Source organism: Taudactylus pleione, unplaced genomic scaffold, assembly GCF_031769625.1.
Source record: "Taudactylus pleione unplaced genomic scaffold, aTauple2 ptg000189l, whole genome shotgun sequence".
Lineage (NCBI taxonomy): Eukaryota > Metazoa > Chordata > Amphibia > Anura > Myobatrachidae > Taudactylus > Taudactylus pleione.
Window position 1 is genome coordinate 1,997,324 of NW_028284591.1, and position 26,440 is coordinate 2,023,763.

The window sequence follows — 26,440 nt, forward strand, 5'->3', positions numbered from 1 at the left end:
ATGATACAAACATACATTAAAAACCTAGATAAGCACTTGTACAACTGAGCATTAAGAAGGAATAAAGTAACATTTTAATTTGCATATATACTGTCATTTCATCAAGGTTTTGTATATTTCTATTCAATACACATAAATATATATATTTAAGTTTTTCTGATACACACTGGGCATGTTTTAGGCTGTATCACAGATATAGTATGCCAATATACTGTATCTTGTGTCAAACATTTCTTCTGTCTTGCACACGTTCTCGGAGGTTGGCACATGTACTTGGCAACAAATGTCACTATACGGTCACATAGGGGCTCATAGACTTTTTGGTTTTCTATAAAAACTCGACACCAAACATAACTCTTCCATTATTCTGGGACCTTTAAAATAGGTGGCGTGCACTCCTAAATTGTCAATAATACCCAGGGAAATCGAAATACAGTTTGTGAGACCTCACTTTGGGTTCTGGCGCACAGCTGCGTGCTTCTGATCTATAAAAGCCCTTCACCCCACTTATATAACCAGAAATAAACACACAAAGCAGAGGCTCTAGGTACTCAGGTGCCTGGTCCTGCAATGGACCTATACCGTGTATACTTACGACTACAGGTATCATAATGACTTTACCTCTAAACATATTAAACAGCAATGTTTTTCCTGAATGTGGGAAACGTTTAATAGAGTAAGTGAGAATTAAAAAAAAAAATATATATATAGATAGATATATATATAGATGGATTATTGATAGTATCAATTCATTATTGATGCAAATATTGGACGAAATTTGTTTATTAAATACAATATATGGTCCTATTGCACCTTTTCATGTACTGGTGATTTCTGTGTACACCCCCCCTTCCCCTTTTAAAAAAATAGTTTTATTGTTCATTCAGCAGCTATTAAGTGCACAGAGATATTTATTACCCCACTGGATGATAGGCACTGCTGTATAGGCACGTCTGCCGAATGTTGGCACGCCATCTAAGTTCAGCTGGGGCGTGCACACTTTGCTACATCTTTAAGTCTTCTGAGGACCCCCAAGATTTAACAAGTCCAATTTTTAAATGCAACTTTTCAGCCGTCGTCTGGTTCTTAAATACCATCTTACTGTAAACCATAATGCATCTTCGCCTCTTTGTCAGTACGCAGCAACTTAGCATACAATATTAATCTAATGGGGGGAGGGCCGTTGTTTTAACCTCTGTGGAGCTGAACAGAATATTCGTCTCTCCCGTGGTGCAGACAAAGCATCTCATTTTTACTGTGCTGCAGCCTTTGTGGAACAGGTCCATCCGCTGATTTTGTCTTTTTTACAATTACTGAAAACCCCCCCAAGGTTGGCAGCACCCTTTGTCTACCTCCGCCTCCTTCCCAGCTGCTGCTTTCTGTCCTGTAGCGCGGCTTATAAGAGGCACAGAGGTCAGCACTAACCTAGGCTTCTTGCATTAGAGCATTTGCCTTTCTTAAAACTATCTTTGTGGCTGTGCTGAGCCACTGCTCGGGCCGTAACGGCCCTGCTGTTTGTGCTGTTGAACCAATGCTTTCCTGTATTTGTCTTTTACATTTCCAAGCTAATAAATCGCATTTATTCCACATGGTTGAGCAATAATACTTATCGGAGAGCTGGTGAAAAAGCAGATTATTACTCTAATACACAAGTAGTGCTAATATATTTGTAGACTCCTGTAAATCATGCCGGTCTTCTGATGTCATCGCTTCTGCGGTCGTTGGGAAAATGTACGTTTTATAAGGAATAATGGTTCCGCTACGGTAAATGTTTAAGGCATTAGAAGTCACCTCCGATATATGTGGCCTGTATGGTGACAGAACAATTTGGTGACTTCTAGTGTATATATATATATATATATATATATATATATATATATATTAGGGGTGTGCACCGGCCACTTTTTTCGTGTTTTGGATCTGGATTGGTTTTGCCAAAACCACCCTTCCGTGTTTTGGGTTCTGGGTTTTGTGTTTTGGATCTGTATTTTTTTGAAAAAAAAGCATAAAAACAGCTAAAATCACAGAATTTGTAGGTTTTTCTGCTCCTATGCTATTATTAACCTCGATAACCTTAATTTCCACTCATTTCTAGTCTATTCTGAACACCTCACACCTCACAATAGTGTTTTTATGTCCAAAAGGTTGCACCGAGGTAGCTGGATGACTATGCTAAGCGACACGAGTGGGCGGCACAAACACGTGACCCATCTAGGAGTGACACTGCAGTGGCAGACAGGATGGCAGTTTGAAAAACTAGGCCCCAAACTGTACATAATGCAAAGAAAAAAAAGAGGTGCAAGATGGAATTGTCCTTGGGCCCTCCCACCCACCCTTATGTTGTATAAACAGGACATGCACACTTTAACAAACCAATCATTTCAGCGCCAGGGTCTGCCACACAACTGTGGCTGAAATGATTGGTTCGTTTGGGCCCCCACAAAACAAGCTGGCAATTAATCTGTCCCTGCACAAACTGGCTCTACGGAGGCAAGATGTCATCCTCATCCTCCTCATCCACCGATTCCTCACCCTCTTCAGTGTGTACATCCTCATCCTCACAGAGTATTAATTCGTCCCCGCTGGAACCACAGGTCCCTCTGTACGTTCTGGAGGCTGGTCTCCCTGGAAGAGTTGATAATTCATTTTATGAACATCATCTTCTCCACATTTTGTGGAAGCAACCTCCTACGCCTTTCACTGACAAGGTTCCTGGCTGCACTAAACACTCTTTCGGAGTACACACTGGAGGGGGGGCAACTCAGGTAAAATAGAGCCAGTTTGTACAGGGACCTCCAAATTGCTTCTTTTTCCTGCCAGTACAGGTACGGACTGTCTGACATGCCTACTTGGATGCTGTCACCGATGTAATCCTTTAACAGACAGACGCATGCTTGTCGCTGCTGCTTTGAGGATGCAAGTGCGGCTACAGCCCACACAATTCACAAAGACAGAAAAAAAAAGAACAATATTTTTATTGTTTGTGTAGCACACTTTGAGGGTGTCACCACCCTTTAACAGACAGACGCACGCTTGTCGCTGCTGCTTTGAGGATGCAGGTGGAATCTAGACGGGATTTGGAACCGGGGACACACTACCTCCATCAATTGTCTAAATCCCACTGCACTAATGGCGGATACCGGACGCACGTCTAACACCAACATAGCAGTCAAGGCCTCAGTTATACGTTTTGCTTCAGGATGACTGCTGTCGTACGTCATCCTCATCGCTAGGGACTGTTGGAGGGTCAATTGTTTAGTAAAAGTAGTGATGAACAACTCCCAGCAGCAGCAATAGCACTAGGAGGAAGTGGTTCTTGATCTTTCCCTATTTTATTTTTATCGGAGAAAGTTTGGTCCTCCATTTATGTTATATTAATATATACGTGCGGCTAAAGCGCATACAAACACAGAAAATATTTTTTTATTTTTGCTGGAGAGTAGTGCACTTTGTGGGTTACACCACCCTTTAAGAAATGAGCCAGCCGGCTCTTTACTTATGGGACACAGGCGCACGCTTGGCGCTGCTCCTTTGTTGATGCACGTGCAGCCACAGTGCACACAAGTCACAAACACAGAAAATATATATTTTTTTGGTTTGGAGTGTACTTTGGGGGTTACAGCACCCTTTAACGGTCAAGCCAGCCGGCCCTTTACTTATGACACAGGCGCACACTTGGCACTACTTTGTTGATGCACGTGCGGCTACTGCGCACACAATTCACAAACACAGAAAATATTTTTTTTTTTGGTTTGGACTGGAGTGTACTTTGGGGGTTACAGCACCCTTTAATGGTCAAGCCAGCCGGCCCTTTACTTATGACACAGGCGCACGCTTGGCACTACTTTGTTGATGCACGTGCGGCTACTGCGCCCACAATTCACAAACACAGAAAATATATATTTTTTTGGTTTGGACTGGAGTGTACTTTGGGGGTTACAGCACCCTTTAACGGTCAAGCCAGCCGGCCCTTTACTTATGATACAGGCGCACGCTTGGCACTACTTTGTTGATGCACGTGCGGCTACTGCGCACACAATTCACAAACACAGAAAATTATATATTTTTTTGGTTTGGACTGGAGTGTACTTTGGGGGTTACAGCACCCTTTAACGGTCAAGCCAGCCGGCCCTTTACTTATGACACAGGCGCACGCTTGGCACTACTTTGTTGATGCACGTGCGGCTACTGCGCACACAATTCACAAACACAGAAAAAATATAATTTTTTTAGCACTTGGGGGGAGCACCCCTGATGGACAGAGCACCCCCTGGACAACACTACAGCACCCCTTTAGGACTGGGACACTGCACAGGACTTTGGAGAACTGACTGCACAACACAGTCCAGCCAGCCCCTATGGACTTTGAAGTAGTGGACACAGCCCCTATTAACAACAGCAGCACAGCACAACACAGCCAGCCCCTATGGACTTTGAAGTAGTGGACAACAGCAGCACAGCACAGCACAGCACAACACTACTCTGCACTACACTACACTACACAGCCCAGCCAGCCCTAACTCCCACCCTCCCTCTTCACTGTCCACAGCCGAGTGAGAAAATGGCGCCGACGCGGGTACCTTATATAGGTTCCAAAACCCGCGAGACTCGGAAGGCGGGATGATGACGTTTTGCCTCGATTTCAGATCCGAGTCAGGCGGGAAAAGTCGAGCCTGACTCGGATCTGCCTCGGATCGGGGGGGTTCGGATTTCAGAAATCCGAACCCGCTCACCCCTAATATATATAATTTACAGTAGGAAGTCCATTATCCCATTTATTATTTTCTTTATAAAGCCTCAACGTATTCTTTAGCAGTGGAGGGATAACTCAAGCCCACGCTGATTACAGTACAGAAACAGAACTTGAGACTAATAGAGTGAGGGTACAGTTAGCAGGAGTTCAAAATCTAATAGTTGCCCCTGGCAACCTTTTCTTTAAACTTTTAGTGAAGCCCGTAATGAGTTGTATAACATTGCATACGCAAAACTAAGTCTAATTCTAAGATGGGAAAAATCAAACGGTTGTACCAAAAGTATCCGACTATTCTAACAATGAGAAAACACCCAACTCTAGAGAGATATTATTATTGTTATATACTGATAACTGTATATCCTTTAACCTCGTCCTGACTTAAGTGATCGTTAAAAAGAGGTCTGTAATCCTTCCTCTTAAGTTGTTGCTTTTTTGAGCTTTTTTTTTTAAACTCTTTGTAAGCCATTAAATAAACGGTACAGTGAAAGCCGTTTAAAGGTTTAATAGCAAACCTTAGTGGAAATCGTTGCTGGCTTTCAGGGCCATGATGCCCCTTCTTCTGGCCGATTTAAGGGCCATAGAACTATGAAAGCTTGTAGTCTAGTTCCATGTGTTCCCATGGGTGGTATCGATTTCTTATCTTCACTAAAACGACTCCTCTCTCCTATAATTACATTGTCCTACCAATGATCTGGCTGCCCTTCTACAACAGCACACTCACATCAGCCCTAAATAAAGTAGCTCTAATTGCCACATACAGATCCAGCCATGGTAGACCAAACAGACCCCTGCTAGCTGAGCAACACTGAAGGACGTTTCTCTCCAACTTCCATCACTATACATTCATCTTATCTTACAACAACGCCCTTTCACTTGGTAAGCAAACACTCCTCTCAAGTATCCCCCCCCCAGTCTTCTAACTCCAGAAGGCTCTCTTCTCAGTTGAAGTAACTTCCATTTAGGGACCTAATAGTCTTTGTTTTCTGCCCTCTGCTTTCTTACTGTACGCTCCTCTAAAGCTTCGTACACACCATTCGATGGTGTGACCCAGCGACGGTGCGATGGAACGATACAGCGATTTCCACTAAAGTTTGCTATTGAAAATACAAACCTTAAAAGTGGAAGTGCTTGGGAGGATGTTTCAGAGATCGAGACATTGAGGGAGCATCTTGATAAGTAGAAGGTTACATGCTGCAACCCGTGACATTAATCGCATCATCCCATAGGCCGTGCACAACAGCAGGTGGGACTATGTGATGAACGACCGTCATGAACTACAGATCGCGCGTACACACGATATGATTTGTACGAAGTATCGTTCTGTTCAATATATCGGGTTGGGTATGGGATGCCGGCACTCGAGAATCCCGGTGGTCAGAATCCCGGTGCTCAGGATCCCTGCGGTCAGAATCTTGACCCCGGCATCCCGACAGGTTTAGGATACTGACACTTGTCGGTCAGTATCCTAACCCTCTCACTACCCCAAAGCCTAAACCTAACATCCCCATGTAATGCTTAAAACTAACCTCGCCCTCCCCGCACCCTAAACCTAACCCTAACCCTCCCCCTAGTGCCTAGTTCTAACCCTCCTCTTAACCCCAATACTTACCGTTGGGATGCCGGCGGTCGGGATTCTGACCGGTGTCGGGTTATCAGTGCCGGAATACCACACGTCATTATTTTGACTGGATCCCAATATATAGTTAGGTACATTGTATGGCGTGTACCCAGCGGATAGCTCCCTAACAGCCCTGACTTTGTCTCCTATTGTAACGGAAACATATGCTTGGGAATATCTCTAATGCACTTCCACTTGGGGACCTAATAGTCTTTGTTTTCTGCTCTACTTTCTTACTGCACGTTGCACCCCTTGGGTAACTAATTTAGTTAGTTGGCTTCTATTTTGTATCTTCCCATTCTCTACTGTCTTGTGTGACCAACTGTCTGTCTATTTTGTAGTGTATGACCCAACTAAAAGGCTGCATGATCAAAACGCAGTTGCCTTCCCTCCCAGAGTCACAACCTCCTCACACATCTTCAACACTGTCAAAAAAATATAAATCACAATATTCTTGGTCTCCAAAGTATTTTTCCTTTGTGTCCATTACTCCGTCCTCTGCTTTACACCTCACATCCATCCATGCTCAAAATAGTGCTAGAATGATCTGTGGCCACAGGGTAACCTTCTACCACTTATGGTGTCTTGTCCCATAATGTCCTTGTTGTGGGATAGGATCCACAGATTTATTCCTAATGACCCATGAAATGATCTTCTATCAACCCCAGTCCAATCTGGTATTGCATCCCATGGGAAATACACCCTGTAGACAAAAGTAATTGGATAACTCTGCGAAAGCGAAATACATACCATTTCACACAAGTTCCAAATGGACACTAATGTATGCACTTGTAGCTCTAAGGAAAAAAAAACTAATGTCTTTATCAGGACGACAATGCCACCTGTCATGTTTCCAGGGCGACTCTGGACTTGAAAATTCGGTAACCCGGATGGACTGGCCAGAACAGAGTTTGGATCTTAACCCCATTGAGAACCTCTGGGATGAATTTGAGCGATGAGTGCTTTGTAGGCTGACTCAGTTTTCTTCAGTGTCACCATTGGTCACTGTACTTGAGGTGGAATGGCAAAACATACCGCCTGCCGTTGTGCAGGAACTTATGGACAGTTTGCCAAGAAGGTGTCTGCAGTAATCACAGCACGTGGTGGACCTACAAAGTACAGACGTCGATAAAATAAAATGTTATTGTTCTGTTTGCTATCAGTGTCCAATCACTTTTGTCTACATAGTGTAGGTGGATCTCCTACTCCCCCCCCATCCCCTTCAGTGGTTAACAAACGAATCTGGCATGTCGCATGCATTGAACAAAAAAATCACTTAAGCTCTGAGGTAGACACTGCTTCGATTCATATGCAAATGGGCGATGTTTTGTGCTCTGCGCATGCACCGTGATATTCTTGGGACACCGGGCGCAGTGTGGTTTTAGACGCAGTTTGATGGGCGAACTGTTGGGAGCATGTCGGAGCTAGTGACTGTATTCGGATGCAGTCTCACTGGCCACGGCAGATTAGTTGCGGCGGACATTCTGAGCAACCCTTTGGTCCAATGGTCTGAACGATGTTCCCGATATTTGCCCGATGCTGCGTCTTTGGACGGATGTCAGAGGCAGGCGTCTTCTTACAATAGACTTCTCCTGCGGAATTTGCATATGTCCTCAGATCCACTATGACCGCAGACGCAGCACCAACCCAATTTGCGCCCACCTCTGAATTTGGCCGTTAGTACCGTCATAACAGACCGGATCTTTTTTCTCTAGGTTGGGTCTCCTGACTCTTTCACGAGGGGCTGATCTGCATATTGTCTGTGTAATATATGCCACGGTAGCACCTAATTAACCATTCTTTTGTCTTAAATTAGCTATGTTCTGTGGCCTCATTACCTATACCCCGTGATTAGGGTGGTAACTATAATGTAACATGACATTTATAGCAATAAAGAAAATACCATAGATCAATGTCAACATTAGGTAAAAATGAAAACTTCCAAAGACTAAATTCAGGGAATCCTTCAGTCTGCTATAATGGTTCAGAGACAACAATTACACCAAGAATTCAATGCAAATGTAGATCAACTAAACACAAGATCTCTTTTTACTACTAGTTATGTCATGTTGTATTTGTTACCAACCTAATCAAAGGCCCACTTACTTGTTTATTTTATTTTTTCCATTCATCTCCAGAATCTTGGTCAGACCTCTAGACATACAGTAGTTAACACGTATGGAGTAAAGACCTCATCGTGTCTACGAGACATATTTAGATTTAGTTGTCATCTTTGGGTGTTTTTTTTTTTTTTTTTAAGTGACATCTGTTGACCTCTGACTTTTCAGAAGTAAGGGTAGTGATGTACCGACGGCTACAAAACTTAGATGGGCATGTATTTTTGAATTAAAATATTAAAAAGTTTACTGTTGTTGTTTAGCCCTTTTTATCTGGTCGAACTGTTTATACCACAGTACACTTGCTACTGCCAATTTTTCCTTTAGGACAAAAGTTCTTTGAAGCTCAAATGTCATTCACCAATGTACACTTTATACTGAAAATGTGTTAAATTGGCATAGAGGTTTTTTTGTTTGTTTTGTTTTCCAAACGGTCATAAAAGTTTTGGCCGAGTGCAGATTAAATGCGTGCGAGTTGTTCAAATGTGTAAAGTGTCACTTTTTTTTCTTTTTTTTTTGCAGGGGAATTTGCCTAAATATTCACATAACTCCCTGATGGTTCAAGCAATAAAGACCAACATAACTGACTCGGACATACACCTGCTCTTCTTTGATGTGGAAGCACTAATTATTCAGCTACTCACTGAAGAAGCCTCCAGGCCAAATACTGCACTTATCTCCCCGGAGAGTTTGCAGAAAGCATCTGGCAGTTCTGACAAAGGAGGCTCTTTCCTGGCTGGTAAACGAGCAGCCGTACTTTTCCAACAGGTCAAGGAAACCATCAAAGAAAACATTAAAGAACATCTACTTGACGACGATGACGAAGACGGAGAAGCAATGCGACAGAAGAGGGACGAGAGCGACCCAGAGTACCGTTCTAGCAAATCTAAACCATTAACCCTCCTAGAGTACAACCTGACCATGGACACTGCCAAGCTCTTTATGTCTTGTCTCCATGCTTGGGGCTTGAATGCAGGACTAGACGAGGTGTGCCTCGAACGCCTTGGGATGCTTAAGCCGCACTGTCCCGTCTCTTTCGGCCTACTCTCAAGAGGTGGCCACATGTCACTGATGCTTCCTGGGTTTAGCCAGTGCGTTTATAAGGCGGCCGGCAGACACGTCGATGTAGCGAGGAAGATGTCAATTAACGAAGGACTTGGGAAGGGCAATTACGGTGTGTCACGTGCGGTCACCACTCAGCATCTCCTGTCACTTATATCCTTGGCAAATACTTTGATGAGCATGACCAATGCTACGTTCATTGGAGACCACATGAAGAAGGCTCCCCAAAGGTACAAGGCTGGATACAATTACCTGAAGAAATTAATTTATATGCTTTAACTTTACAAATTCTCTTTTTCGTGGTTTTGTCTGATGATAGGTTCTTATGGTAATAAGACGGAACAGGAAATATTTTTTCCTTGTGTTGCTTTGGCCTTTGCGTTGTAAAAACTACTATTTCTCAACCCATTTGTGTTTTTTTATACAGATAGTTTTTACAGTACTTTCATTTGCTTTTATAGGTCATATAGATAAATTAATAAATTGTAGAAGTGAGAAGTAATTTTCTTACTTGACCCAAAAACTCTACTCGTGTCTTGTGACGTGAACAAATGCTACCAAACATTATCGCCACGCTGAAGTGATTTAAGTGATGATTATGTCATGCTCTAATATTAATATATATGATATAACTCTCTATGGGACGTTTTCAGTTGCCAGCGTTGTGCCGGCATACATAACGAGATGTCCGGTGGTGCACATTTTTTGCATTTGGTAACCTTTGCTCATTTTCCTGCATACCTTTTGATGGCGTTCGGGGAGATGGGAGTAAAACGATTGTCCACAGGGAAGCTTGCCTGATCGTTCTGAGGGCCTGATTCAGCATCGTACGCAAGTGATCGCAGATTCACGATTATCGGGAATCTGTGCGTGCACAGGACCCATTCTGCGAGTGTGCAGAATGAGTCTTGGGTAGTCCCATGCAGACCCTTCTATGCCGCTGCCTGATTGACAGGTAGAGGCATTTAAGGGGTGGTGGGTGGACGCGGCCGTCGTTTCCAGAAATGGGGGTGTGTCTGTCCTAGTTTTCCGCGAGAGGCAAGCCCAGGGGCAGTGTTAACCGATGTAGTGTCCTGGGCTCGCAAGCCGGCCAGCCTGAGTGAGATGAGGCTTACTCAGCTGGCTGGCAGCCCGGCGCCGTCCACCACTGCGAGCATCGACTGTCGCGATGGTGATCCCCAGCCTGCGACCTCGGTCGCAGTGCTGGCATCGCAAGTGCAGCAAAGTGTGCCATACACCTCCTGATGTATTTGCATAATAGCAAGGACGGAATTGCAAAGCTGCCTGCATGCAGCTTTGCAATTGCTACCCTTGCTGAATCACCCTCTGAATCCGCTCTGAGCGCATCACGCTGAACTGAATTACTCCTGACATGTGATAGAAAGTTACGCTGATGTTGGCCTCACTGTTGAAATGGATTATCGCTAAAGTAATAAAGACAAAAGTGTCTACAAAATTCATTACGTGGGGCAACCATTCCTTGTCAGCAGTGGGGCGCCTTAATAATTTGCTAGTATATGGTCATTTAAATAACACCATCTAAATCTAATATATGGAAAAAGTATGATGTAACATGGCTCCATGTGACACGATGATTGTGTGTTCTGTGACTGTACTTATGTTTCTATATACAGCCGATTTATAAAACCTGCATTCCTAGGAATATTTGTGTGTTTTTAACTTCAAAAGTAATATGTAGACCAGCAGCTTATGAGACTCCTTGGATTTTTGGTTGATAAATATGTCTGATTTAGAGACAGTTCTTTAAGATTAATGATAATTCAGGACACACTCCCTTTTCTCTCTGCACACGGTGCTAAAGCACTTTTTTACATCCTTTGCTCATGTCTTTTTGTTTTTTTACAATGAGATCTAAGCTACACATTTAAGACCATAGCCAGTTGAGCAGTTATGTTGTACGCTAGTCTACAAGCTGTGACTCTGTTGCTGTTGTGGAACTACAAGTCCCATCTTACCTTGCTAGCCTCTGATGGCAGGGTGTACTGAGGCTTGTGATTCTACAACGGCTAGCTAGCCACACAGCTTAGTTGTCATGTTCTCACATTGGACCCGAATGACAGATTTTGGGCTTGCAGTGTAGCTAGAAGGTTGCACCTTTGATGTGTTAGAGTTAGGCTGAGCCCTGACTCCTAGACGCTTTATCTCAGGAAAAGGCTGGAGCACCCTATAACTTCTGCATGTGTCTGTAACCTGCTCATGCAGATCTCTACATTGAATGTTCATTAATACCCTATGTACTGTATTTATTATAGGCCGCCCAGGTCTGGGTCTCCAGAAGCAACGAAGGGGAAGGTGTCGCCGCAAAGCTCCAGCAACTTTATGCAAGGACAGATGAAACAAGGTAACCACAGTGTATACAGCTGCCGTAGCATCTTTCCCCACCACAGATTATAGAACATAAAGAGTTCTCAGTGTGAATGTTATTGATGTATCTGATTACAATCCAGGATATTGGTCTGAGGTTGGGTAATGCTGTGACTTGTGCTCATTTGAATTCTGAGTAATACTTGTAAAGCAGTCAATAGGAATATTGTGTTTCCAGTTAGTCTGTGTGATCACATTGTTGCACGAACCCCTCGTCCACCCACAGAGCAGCCGGCTCGTCCAAGTCCCTGATTACAGCCTATGCGCTCCCTAGGAGCTGGCGGCCACTGATCCCTATACTTGTATGGTTTCTCCTCTTACCTGATAAACATGTTCAAAACTAGATTGTTGGCTCTTCGGCACATGGACCGCTTGACAAAGGTGTCCTTGCGCATCTAGCCTCGCTACGCCATGCCGCACGCTATGCCTGGAGTGAGTGATCCGCCAGGTCCTGCGCAACTCTGCTAGCATCGGGAGTCTTTTTGTTTTCCGAGAATGTGTCTAAGTCGCAATGTGAGCCTAGGACGCACCAGGAGACTCTGCTGTTTTAATGTGATATGTGACACTTGTATATCTGTGTGCCGCTGAGTCTGTATACGGAACTTGGCGTGGAAAAAAGCTGCGTCCGCTGCATCGTAGCACTCGGCATGCTGATTGAGAAACTCAGTCACACACTGATATACAAGAGTCACACATCAAATTAAATCAGCTCAGTCTCCTGTTGCTTCCTAAGGTGCCCATCCACTAGGCGACTAAATTGAGCTATTGAATGATAACGATATCGTTATTGTTTAATCGTTCATTAATCGTTTGCAAATCGTTAAGAAAAATGTCTAAAATGACCAGCGATGTGCGCTCCCGCTGGTCGTTTTAGACATCTATCATCGGGCAAACATGCTGGACAAACCTGACTATAACGTCAGGTACAGCATGTTTGCAGATGATTGATGTGCCTACACATAACGACTGCTCGTTCAGTGTAGGCTCATCACAGACTGAGAAACGACTGCACGATTACAATGTCGTCATCGTGCAGTCGTTTTGAGGTCTGCTAGTGGATGAGCAGCATTAGTCCCACTGCTTTGGAGCTTAGACGCATTTATGGGCAAAAAAAAGACGTCCTGCTCTAGCAGATTCTCCCGTGTCCAGGCACGCGACTACAGCAAAGACGAATGAGGACAAATCTGTTTTTTTAATTACAGTATGATGTAAAATAACACATGTACCCAACAAGGGTGCTTCATGAGTTATTAGTAAAAAAAAATACACTCTGATATTTTTAGTTGAATGTAACTAGGTTTTGCGTAAATTTTATTAACGCTTCTAAACGGGGAACACAGATTTGCAAGAATGTCCTAAGTTTTAGATTAATCTCTTACCATTAAGGGACGTTACATTCAAAAGAGAGTAGTGATGTGAGCCAATGGGTAAGGGAGGGATGTGAGCCTCCTGGCTAATGGGCAAGGGAGGGATGTGAGCCTCCTGGCTAATGGGCAAGGGAGGGATGTGAGCCTCCTGGCTAATGGGCAAGGGAGGGATGTGAGCCTCCTGGCTAATGGGCAAGGGAGGGATGTGAGCCTCCTGGCTAATGGGCAAGGGAGGGATGTGGGCCTCCTGGCTAATGGGCAAGGGAGGGATGTGAGCCTCCTGTCTGAAGGGTAATTGAGGGTTGTGAGCTTCCTGGCTAATGGGTAAGGGAGAGATTTGAGCTTCCTGGCTAATGGGTAAGGGAGGAATGTGGGCTTCCTGGCTAATGGGCAAGGGAGGGATGTGAGCCTCCTGGCTAATGGGCAAGGGAGGGATGTGAGCCTCCTGTCTGAAGGGTAATTGAGGGTTGTGAGCTTCCTGGCTAATGGGTAAGGGAGAGATTTGAGCTTCCTGGCTAATGGGTAAGGGAGGAATGTGGGCCTCCTGTCTGACAGGTGAGGGAGGGATGTGAGCCTTCTTTCTGACGGGTGAGGGAGGGATATGAGCCTTCTTTCTGACGGGTAAGGGAGGGATGTGAGCCTCTTTTCTGATGGGTAAGGGAGGGATGTGAGCCTCTTTTCTGATGGGTAAGGGAGGGATGTGAGCCTCCTGTCTGATGGGTAAATGTGATCCTCCTGTCTGACTGGTAAGGGAGAGATGTGAGCCGCCTATGGGCATTTTTCCTGTACTGACCAGGTGGAGTGTTAGGTCCTCCTCTTGGCCTGCTCTGTGTATTGTGTAACTGTCCCATCATATGGGCGTTCTGCCTGTGCTGACCAGGTGGAGTGTTGAGTCCGGCTCACGGCCTGCTCTGTGTATTGTGTAACAGTCCTATCTGTTCCGTCATGTGGACATTCTTCTTACGTGTCTGGAGTTATGTTTTACACAGGCATTTTCAAGTATTTGACATTTAACTATGTCATCAGCATTTTAAAAGGGATGTTCCACATGAAGATAATGAAAGATTGATTAGGGTTGTACCTACTCTCCCATGGGCTTTGCATAAAATGTTAGATACTGAAGGACTGGAGAACTGGAGTCTTTTTTCATGAGTAAGTCATAAAGTGTCAAAATAAAAAGGAGTTTTCAAAAATATATCGACTTTTGTAGACGGCCTGTATTACGCTTCCAGGTGCGTCCATAGTCCCTTCACCATGTGATGAAATAGATCACATAAAAATCTCCTCTTTGTAATCGTTGATGCATTTCAGAGATTGGCTATTGTTTGAAAATCCAGCTTTTGCAGAGGAGCACATCTTGCGGCCGGAGTTGCATGTTATGAGACTGTAACTTATCAGTATATTAGTAACCAGTGGCCTCACCGAGTCACATTATGATGTCGATGTCACTCGTTCCTTCTGAATTGATAGTTTGCGGTTATTAATGCCAGCTCTCCGTCTTTATACTTTACCCATTATAATGCCACTTTTTCTTATCACCGGGGATTATCTCTGCCCAAAAAACACCTTTAAATTTATATATTGCATTATATGTCACCAGTAGGGAGTACTGCATTTATATATCCCACACAATAGTGAATAGACAAGGTGCAAATTCCTGATTCTTGCTTTTGGTGCTAATCAATGCCTGTATGGTAGTTTAGCCCCAACTTTTCTGGCCATTCCCTATTTAATATAACAAATGAACCCGTTACATGATCAGGATATGTATCGTATTACTTTACATATGCAAAATGATCACACTCCTGTTCCATAAGCACAGACGTGATCTTTTTGGGGGTACTTTAGTGCCACTTTATATTGAACAGTAATCAACCAAAAACTGTAACGTCTCCAGGATTTTTTTTTTTTTTTTTTTATCTAAGCCTGTGTCATCATGAAGGATGAGGATATTCTAGAACTGTTTAGAGGTGACTAGAAGAACAAAATGTCAGGCGGTCACTATATAGCTTTCATTATTAACGTCCATGTGGACAGGAATCTTAATTGATCTCCGTCATGCACCAATTCCCATCTGCACGGACACTTAAGGAAAGGATGAGACAAAGATCTCAACCGTTCAAAAATCATCATCAAAATGTTTTTGTCCATTGCAAAAATTCTACTTTACTTAATGAATCTATCAATTCCACCACTAACCAAACAGTATTTCTTTTCCTTCACATAAGGATTTATATTTATTTATCTGATTTATTTATTAACATTTACTTTATTTAGTTCCACGATATTCCGTTACGCTGTACAATCTGGAACAAAACTGTAACAGAAGAGTAATAATAGACCTGGTAATAACAAACTGACATGGAGGTAAAGAGGGCCCTGCTCGCACGCTTACAATCTGCCACGGAGACGCCGGCTGATTATAATTATCATTGTACTTTTGTATTCGTCTCATTAATCCTTCTAGATTCTTTTTTTTTTTTTGTTCTCCTTTATTGCAGCCTTTTTGTGCCCTTGACTCAAATGACTGATCGTTGAGAAGTGTCACTTAATCTTCACAGAAGAGAAACCTAAACATTTATTAAACACAGGAGCATTTTCACTTCTCTTAATGCATCAAAGTCATCCCGACGCCCAACTTTAAAGCACTTCATTAAAAAAATCTTATTTTCAGTGAAGCGATCGTCGTCACAAAGTAGCCGTTTTAATGAGAGGTCCAGGAGCCGCTGTTTAAATAGAAATCAGAGATAATAGCTGCGGCTTTTGAGCTTTTCTTAACTTCATGTTGCAGTAATTCAGCTTGAAAGGCATACATATTCAAAATGCGCGTTCCTATTATGCCAAGAGCCTGAATGCAAATGCCTTTTCTCCTCCGAATTAAGCCCTTGTTTGTTCAACTGAATCCTAGATGAGCGGCGCGTTGCCCACCTCGCCCCTCACACGTGCCGCGGTGACATTATGATACATTTGCATTGAATTATGAAACGGATAGTTTTCATGCAGATGGACCCGGGGCAACAAAAGGAGTTTAACTGCATGAAAAGCAAACACCCGCTATACAGAACATTGTTTAACTTGTGGAGGGAACCGCTGGCATTGTCATCCTGCAAGAGAAGGATTAATTTGAAGCTGGTTGCGCATGACATATGGTAATTTCTCAATAGGAAGGAATTGTCAAGAACTGACCTCTAAATCTTAACACTGACCTCTAGTTATACAATGTGGGAATCATAAGGGCCTCATCCCCTTTCATATGTTAATCTGGCTAGACCTACGCTGCTTGCAGTGCAGTTCTCTTTATTACCTTGAAACAGTCGGCACATGGGGGAAATGCCAGTACTTAAAGCCGAAATAGAGAGTTTATTATAATGTGGTGATAATGGGACAGGATACAGATGGCAAAACACATCTATCCAGTTTGTGCTTCATTTGGTTTTATGGTTTCAAATTCTTTTAACAACTTTTAAAGATGATTTGTAGACATTGACTTTGCTAACTAGCCCATGTACAAGTCTGCTTGCAAGCATGTAACAGTACATGAGATCGAACAGTGTGTACCCACATCGCATGCCGCAGATCGCATCTATCAAATGGTCTTAAAACATCTTGCCCACCTATTGGGTAGCACAGAGGGTGACACAATATGCCCCCGTTCTGGGCAGTTGGATTACTTGTGGTGTTGTGTCGGGCTGTGCGTGGTAAATCACTTTGAATATAGCATACCTTTTGTGTGTACCCGAGGTGCATGACCTGTTTCAGAGGCATCACATAAGACCTTGGCATGTGCACATACAGGGGGCTAAAAATGCATGCCAGCAAGCGGGCGCAATAAGTCATGTGCATTTATCGTGCTTGGGCACAGGTGTTTACATTTGTGTATATGTGTGCAAGGGTTCATGATACAAACAGGAAGATGATTGGCTGGCCCCTGAAAGTGAATTACTAGGGGTTATTGTGACCGTTCTTTACATGACCATCTCTAGCTTATTCCAGTGATGAGCTACATAATACTTTCAGAATCCTTTATGTCCCACAAAGAAGTGATGTATTACCTTTAAAAGATGAGCATATTAGCAGCAACATAATGTGTACAGCCAAAACAGCAGATTGATTTAGGGCAACTAATCAAGTTGGTAAGAAAATTTTACATCCAGTCAGACTAACCTGCAACATAGACTGTATAACTGTACTGCGATTACTCTGTGACCTCACCATCCAATCACAGACTAACCTGCTACATAGACTGTATAACTGTACTGCGATTACTCTGACCTCACCATCCAATCACAGACTAACCTGCTACATAGACTGTATAACTGTACTGCGATTACTCTGTGACCTCACCATCCAATCACAGACTAACCTGCTACATAGACTGTATAACTGTACTGCGCTCACTCTGTGACATCACCATCCAATCACAGGCTAACCTGCAACATAGACTGTATAACTGTACTGCACTCACTGTGTGACATCACCATCCAATCACAGACTAACCTGCTACATAGACTGTATAACTGTACTGCGCTCACTGTGTGACATCACCATCCAATCACAGACTAACCTGCTACATAGACTGTATAACTGTACTGCGCTCACTGTGTGACATCACCATCCAATCACAGACTAACCTGCTACATAGACTGTATAACTGTACTGCGCTCACTGTGTGACATCACCATCCAATCACAGACTAACCTGCTACATAGACTGTATAACTGTACTGCGCTCACTGTGACATCACCATCCAATCACAGACTAACCTGCTACATAGACTGTATAACTGTGCTGCGCTCACTGTGTGACATCACCATCCAATCACAGACTAACCTGCTACATAGACTGTATAACTGTACTGCGCTCACTGTGTGACATCACCATCCAATCACAGACTAACCTGCTACATAGACTGTATAACTGTACTGCGCTCACTGTGTGACATCACCATCTAATCACAGACTAACCTGCTACATAGACTGTATAACTGTACTGCGATTACTCTGTGACATCACCATCCAATCACAGACTAACCTGCTACATAGACTGTATAACTGTACTGTGCTCACTGTGTGACATCACCATCCAATCACAGACTAACCTGCTGCATAGACTGTATAACTGTACTGCGCTCACTCTGTGACCTCACCATCCAGTCACAGACTAACCTGCTACATAGACTGTATAACTGTACTGCGATTACTCTGTGACATCACCATCCAATCACAGACTAACCTGCTACATAGACTGTCTGACTGCACTGCGCTCACTGTGTGACATCACCATCCATTCACAGACTAACCTGCTACATAGACTGTCTGACTGCACTGCGCTCACTGTGACATCACCATCCAATCAGACTAACCTGCTACATAGACTGTATAACTGTACTGCGCTCACTCTGTGACCTCACCATCCAATCAGACTAACCTGCTACATAGATTGTGTGACTGCGCTGTACTCACTCTATGATGTCACCATCCAATCACAGACTAACCTATGTATCAAACCTTCAAGAGAGATAAAGTGGAGTTGCCCTTATAGATGTTTCCTCATACACCAAGCCTCAGTACGCCATGCGGAATGAGTGAGCCGCGCCGAGCGGTGTAGCATAACTTTTTCTCATTCGCACCACAGATGCAGAGAAACACCACTCTTATCTGCACCAGAGATGCCAGACTGCAACTATAACTGCATAGGAATTAGTTTTAAATATCTACAAATTTACAGATAAAGCGCAACAGAACTTGGCGTGAAAAAAGAAAAACCCCACGGTCACTATATCGTAGCACTTTGTGTACAGATTCAGACTCTGTGTCACATATCAAATTAATCGTCTCATTCTCCTTTTGGTGCATCTGTTCTTTAATTTGTGCGTTGCACATTCAAGCAAAATAGACGCTCGTCACAAGCAGAGTGGCAAACAGACCTTCTGGCGCCCCGAGGTGCCTTAGCGCTGGCATGGAGATGGTCAGTATTATGGGCGTGTTACCAGAGTGTCGAGGCCATACTTTGATGAAGAAACTGCACCTGCCATAGGACTGGTGCACGTTTTCAATGGTAGTGCCGAAGTACGCACCAATAACCAACACCAACTTTGTGTACGGACGCTGAAAATCTGTCCCTGCACATTTGGATGCATGGATAGAAAGTTGCTGAGGGCCGACCACCAATAGACACAGATGTGTCCACCTCTGATTTGGGCCCTCTGTGACATCACCATGCAATCATAGACTATGTGACTGCACTGTGCTTATGCTGTGGCGTCACCATCCAATCACAGACTAACCTGCAACATAGACTGTGTGACTGCACTGCGCTCAGTCTGTGACATCACCATCCAATCACAGACTAACCTGCTACATAGACTGTGACTGCACTGTGCTTATGCTGTGACATCACCATCCAATCACAGACTAACCTGCTACATAGACTGTGTGACTGTGCTGCGCTCACTCTGTGACATCACCATCCAATCACAGACTAACCTGCTACATAGACTGTGACTGCACTGTGCTTATGCTGTGGCGTCACCATCCAATCACAGACTAACCTGCTACATAGACTATGTGACTGCACTGTGCTTATGCTGTGGCGTCACCATCCAATCACAGACTAACCTGCTACATAGACTGTGACTGCACTGTGCTTATGCTGTGACATCACCATCCAATCACAGACTAACCTGCTATATAGACTGTGACTGCACTGTGCTTATGCTGTGGTGTCACCATCCAATCAGACTAACCTACAACATAGACTGTGTGACTGCACTGCGCTCAGTCTGTGACATCACCATCCAATCACAGACTAACCTGCTACATAGACTGTGACTGCACTGTGCTTATGCTGTGGCGTCACCATCCAATCACAGACTAACCTGCTACATAGACTGTGACTGCACTGTGCTTATGCTGTGACATCACCATCCAATCACAGACTAACCTGCTACATAGACTATGTGACTGCACTGTGCTTATGCTGTGGTGTCACCATCCAATCACAGACTAACCTGCTACATAGACTGTGACTGCACTGTGCTTATGCTGTGACATCACCATCCAATCACAGACTAACCTGCTATATAGACTGTGACTTCACTGTGCTTATGCTGTGGCGTCACCATCCAATCACAGACTAACCTGCTACATAGACTGTGTGACTGTGCTGCGCTCACTCTGTGACATCACCATCCAATCAGACTAACCAGCTACATAGACCGTGACTGCACTGTGCTTATGCTGTGACATCACCATCCACTCACAGACTAACCTGCTACATAGACTGTGACTGCACTGTGCTTATGCTGTGACATCACCATCCAATCACAGACTAACCTGCTATATAGACTGTGTGACTGCACTGTGCTTATGCTGTGACATCACCATCCAATCACAGACTAACCTGCTACATAGACACTGTGACTGCAATCATTCGTTACAGAATCAAAGAGGGGAAATGACACTGATCAGAAGGGCCACATCTGACCCCTTTAAGGGCCACCAGTTTTGCAACCACAGGTTTATACTTTCAGGAAAACAAAAAAAAAAAAAAACTTTTTAACCAGTTGCCCTCTGGGGAAGTATTAAAATCTTAATTCACTTTGAACTATACTTCCACAGTGAGTCTGGTTAGGGGAAGAATGAGCTGGGAATGTGTCCTTCTCTGTGTCCTGCTGCTTATGTTGCGCCTGTGTCTGTCACTACTGCAATGCTGATATCTGCCTGTTCTCTGTGTTCTGCCTCTATACTGATCTGGAAGTGCCGCTGTTTCTCATGCTCTTCTGTCTCTCTCTCTTCTCTTGTTTCCTCTGCAAGCTGTTGCGCCTGATGCTTCTGCTCGCACTGACTCCGATCTCTCTGGGTCTGACCGTACTTTACATTCCTGTTTCTCAGTCAATGAAGGTATTTTGCCTCTTTCACCTGCTGTCTCGTGTTTGTCTCTATATGATTGCTTTTGTCAGGTGTGAGATGTTTCATATTTGCAGCGCTTCCTCCAATGCCTAGGCGGCAGGTGTACTTGGCACTTGCTATGTCGGAGACCGTATCTAGTGCACTGACCCCTCTCCCCCCCCTGTGTCACAGAAAAACAATCCCCTCCCCTATAAATCATAATCTGAGTGTTGTCATAAAGTGTTGTATATTATAACCAGCGCTATAATGTCTATTCTAGCTTTAAGGTTTAAACTGCTTATAAAGACCTGTAGGCCAAGACTCCGCTCCCACAAACGGCATTTCCTGTCAGTCACTCTGCGATGGGTCTGTGTAGTCTCTGCAATCGCAGCCCCGATCACAGTGGCTGGTTCACGCACGCGTACTGAGATGCATGCACAGAACGCAACAATCGGCCGATTGCGTGCGTAATTACAGTAATCCCTGCGGGCCTAATTCAGCTTTGGGAGTACAGTATATAGCAAGTAACTACGAACCTGGACAAACCATGATGTAATGCAAGGGCTGCAAATACATACATTTTTTTTGGCATGTGGGCGAAAAGTACAGCTGAAAATGGGGAAATTTTCCTGTACCCCAAAAAAAGGTCAACTAAGATGGGGTAACATTATAGAAGTCTGTTATGGACTATGGGCCTGATTCAGACCCGGTCGCAAGCGCTGAGCACTCGCAACCGGGTCGATGGTGGCCCAGAGCGCATGCGCACGACAGAGCCGGCTCCGTCGTGCGCATGCGCTAGACCCGGATAGCGGCGGGCAATCCGTCGCTCCGGGTCTCGCACCAAAGGGGGCGTGCTGTCGATGTTGAGTGACAGCACGCCCCTCTGTTAGAGCCGAAAGCTCTCTGGGGCTTGCGGCCACGAGACCCTACCACAAGGGTTGGTCGCGATGGTCTTGACCATCATCCTGGCCGCTCGCATTAGTTGTGGGTGGTCACCCACAGCTATGCGAGCGGCCAAGAGGCCGTTCTAGAAAAAAAAAAATGCCCGGCCCTGTTTCAGAGCGAGGGCTCTGTCAGAGCGTCCGGCTCTGAATCGGGGCCTATGATCAAAGGGTTTGGAGTTCTCAAATTGTGTCAAGTGGCTGTTATATGCATTTTTCTCTAAATGTGAGAAAGCAATATTTTTTTAGAAAAATAAATGCTGCAGTTGAATTGGGGGTACATTAAAATGGGTGGAAGTATGTTGTTGTGTAACAAAAGTGCATTTTTGAAAAATGTTGAAAATACAACTGTTACATGCACCTGCAATCCTAAAAACACCTGTCTCATCCACAGACCCCCCCCCCCCCCGCACACACAAAAATACCAGTCCCACTACTTTAAACCCATTTTCCAACACTTTTTTTTTACTTTTTAAAAAAAAAAAACACATGTCATTATTGGTCCACTTAAGCTAATTCAAAAATTATTTTTGCCTAATCAGTCATTAGGGAGGGGTTCTGAACCAAGTCCTGAAAGTTTTAGCCAAAAACAGGGGTTTTGCAGAACTTCTTACCTGCTCTGAGATGGTGAAAATGTTTTGCCGCTTTTGTCTATGGAAAATTCGCATATGCGAAAAGCTGCTGCCAATAGGATGGTGGGAAATGCATAGTTTGGCAAAAAGCTCGCATAAGTGTAAACTTTTCGCACATGCGCGGCTTATCGCGTCTAATTGGATACCGCCCATTTTGTCTTCTGTAGCAAAATATAAATAAAAATGAATAAATGTAGAAAAATATCCAAAAATGTATATTTCAGGGTTGTTGAGTCTGTAATCTCCCCATGTTACGGATGTACTTACACTGGGGAAAAACCTTTGCCATACGCGGACAGCACTGCTTTACGTTTGGCCTCCACCACTGAAGCATTTGAATAACTGCCACGTATTCTAGATAAAAACTCCACAATTACGGGTTCGTTATTCTGTTTGTGAATCTGACAGACAGAAGAGCATCTGAAAGTAGTTAGAAAATAAAGCAATCTATATACAAATGATTGGATGATCCAGTGGCGAGTTGGTTCAATTATCAGCAAGTGGGAGCTGCATCAAACCCTCTAGACACTGCCTGAAAAAGGTCATCACAGGAATCTCGCTGCGCATTCAAGAAGGCGAGAGGCCAGCAACCCTTTTAAAGGAAATACAGAGGGCCTGATTCAGAGCCGGACGCTATTTGCGGACGATCGTTCTGAAAAAGGGGCCGGATATTTAAATAGAGCGCTCGCTCTTTGCGGTCTGTTGACGCCTCTATGTCTGAACGAGCGAACGAAACATGCGCTCGCTATTTTGTAAAGACGCCCCCTGGCCCCTCGCATCATACGTCATCTCCGCTATTTATTAGATTAATCGAAAGGCGTATGAACTGCTCGCAATTCTTGTGGTAGCATTTTCCTACCGCAATCATGCGAGCAGTTCAGGCTAAAAGACAACCAAGTGACGTGGTCGATGACGCTGCTTTGTTAATTATGCACACCCTTAAAACGCCCGTTTTGACCGTTTGGCACGCCTGCGTTCGGATCTCCACTCCCCGTTTTCAAGCACCTACCCCTGTTACCACCCACAAACGCCTCATCCTGTCACTCAAATTAGCAGGCATTCGCTATTTTGCGAGCACACGATTTCCGACTGCACTGACTGTTTGGCGCATGCGCATTACAACCCATACGCATGCGCAGGTGTGCGAACATCGCTCGGAGCGAACGAGCGGCCGCTTACGAGCAGCTCTGAATCAGGCCCAGAGTTCGGTAGCTGACAGTAGCATAGAAGTACACATGTCACTCCATACAAGAGGGAAAAGTCTGAACCTCTTTTATACCTTTGCTACTATCAATGGAGGAAAATATTACAGCCATTCAACGCAAAGCACCAAACCGTTTTAGGAAAATTTGTTCCCCCTGAATAGTTCAGATGCGGCTGAACCCCCTCTGAATGCTGCTTAGCTCCGTCCCAAACCAATTCCCTGCAAACCTTTAAGGCAGCATTTTCTCCACTCCTATTCTCTGATGTGGACACAGCATGTTCTTCAGTTAATGCTGAATCTCATCCTTCGTAGGTCTGACCAGAAATGACCCACATTTGTGTAGTCAGCGTTGATGTTTTTGCATCCACACTCGTTTTCTAGCTGTGACTCCATTTCCCTTAGATTCTGACCCTTTGTTTATTTCACCCCCTTCTACGTATATTTTGTTGTCATTATTATTTTTCTTGCTTTTGAAAACCATTAATAAAAAAGTTATGAAGAAGAAAAGTGAATGCCCCACAATGGCCCAGTCAAAGCTCTTTTGACACATAAGCATCATCTGAATAACTTTGACCAAGTTTCTTTCTATCCCCTCTGGGAGAGCTCCCGAAGGGAAGATGCTAGTCGCTAATGTGTATGTGTGTTGGGGCAAATAGTTATTATGGCCATCCTGGTGGCACAATGCCATGGATCATGGTATCACACAGACATCACCCCTGCCCTGCACATTTTGCAAGGAAGTGGACTTCCCAAAATGTAGGATTCTTTCCGACGTTCTGGGAGAGCTGACCAATATGGGCCAGGAGCACCCCCAAGCATTGTGCAATCTTGTTACATTCTTGCCCCAAAAGACTAAAAGCAAACGTACTTGCAAAGGTGGCTCTCACAAAGTATTAAAGGATGGGGATTAAATACTTAAGAGCACACAGCATATTGTTTGTATCTTATTAAAATAGTATAGTTTATATAGTGCATGCCATATTATTCATTGCTGTACAGAAAATGTCTAATTATTCTGGGATGATTTTATAACAAAAAAAAAAACCAGTGTCCCCTTTTAGTTTTGGCACTTTGCAATCAAAAAATATCTCAAATATACTAAATTTCGCATGGGATTTGCTATTTGACAAAATAAGTACTGGCTCACAGACTCCATTTGCTTCAGCAAGCCATAATTATGGTGCAATATTGTTTTTTATTTCCTACAATCATTAAAAATGCAGCAAAATAATCAGAACTTCCACTGAATGGTCTACATGTGGGGATACAGATAAACCAATGAGCTTTATTTTATATCGCTTATCCTGTAGCAAGATCTCTTTCAAGTGTAATCTTGGTAGAAGGAAGCACACTGCCACACTCCAGCTGGAGATAAGCAGTAACAATGAGCGTGTCTTCTGCCGGATTATCACACCCAATCACAGCTTAGTAACTCACACGGATATATAGTGAGACCAAAGCAGCTAACTTTGGTTTATGGTTATTTTGGGTCCAGCTCAAGTCAACCCCCAGTTGTGAAAATACCATTTAATTTGCAGTATTTGGGCAAACTGACCTCTAAATCTTGCAACCTCCACAACCTTTTGGTTCCATAGACTATCCACCTTGCTGGCTGTTGTACATTTTAGATAGCTGTTTATTGTGTTGTTAAACTCCGTACAGAACGATAGGACAATGAATTGTTCTGTTCTCAAACGAGATATTGTTCTGCAGAGCTTATCGTTCTAAAGAACCAGGGATTACTTTGATGTCTTCTATTAACGTTTGCAGTGATGAGAATGCTTGTCCTACACGTTTAGGGAAGAACCATCAAATGGATGCAGTATATCGTTTCACAATCTGTGACATCACTGAGACGCTGGTAACCAGTGAACTCGTATGGTGCGTGCACACGGTACGATTAAAATGGACGATATGAACGATAACCATATCGTTCATATTGTGTATTTTCGCCCACCAACAACCTGCGATGCGCGGGCACGTATGGTCGATATCGATATCAACCTCGACCATCGCCCGTTCATGGAGGCCAAACTGGTCAATATCGACCAGGTTACTATAGGGACGTTGGTATATTATTGGTGTGCTGGATGGTCAATATCGATCGTCCAGCACCCCCGGGAGATCGAACAATGATACCGTTATCGTTGTCGATCGTCCCGTCTGTACGCACCTATAGGCTGCATTTTAAACAGTTTTCCTTCATGCCACAGAGCAACTGCTTCCACTGTGTACATACCACAGGTGCATTGGAAGAGAGCAGCATTTTAGTTATGTATAGGTGATGTCTGCAACAGAATTTACTACATAAGTGCTCAGACCCCCTGTAGTAGTAAGCGCAACATTTGTCACATACGTTACAATATGGCATAGTTTTTCAAAGTTAGGATATCTCTGGTACAAATCTGTGGAAGGGTACAAGACCATTTCAAGGCATTAATCGTTTAAACGTCCCTTGATGCTTATTGTTGT

The 26,440-nt window shown here is 43.9% G+C and overlaps 1 protein-coding gene across 3 annotated transcripts in view; it reads left to right on the top strand.

Moving 5' to 3' along the window:
- Positions 1-26,440, top strand: part of WDR7 (WD repeat domain 7) — a 380,928-nt gene that overhangs the window by 83,307 nt on the left and 271,181 nt on the right. For 2 of the 3 annotated variants that reach the window (XM_088476453.1, XM_088476451.1), the window contains 3 exons: positions 9,011-9,780; positions 11,824-11,912; positions 21,117-21,203. In XM_088476453.1, the coding sequence (XP_088332579.1) occupies positions 9,011-9,780; positions 11,824-11,912; positions 21,117-21,203 (946 nt within the window). The remainder of the gene's footprint in view (positions 1-9,010; positions 9,781-11,823; positions 11,913-21,116; positions 21,204-26,440) is intronic. The other variant, XM_088476452.1, reaches the window with a different exon arrangement.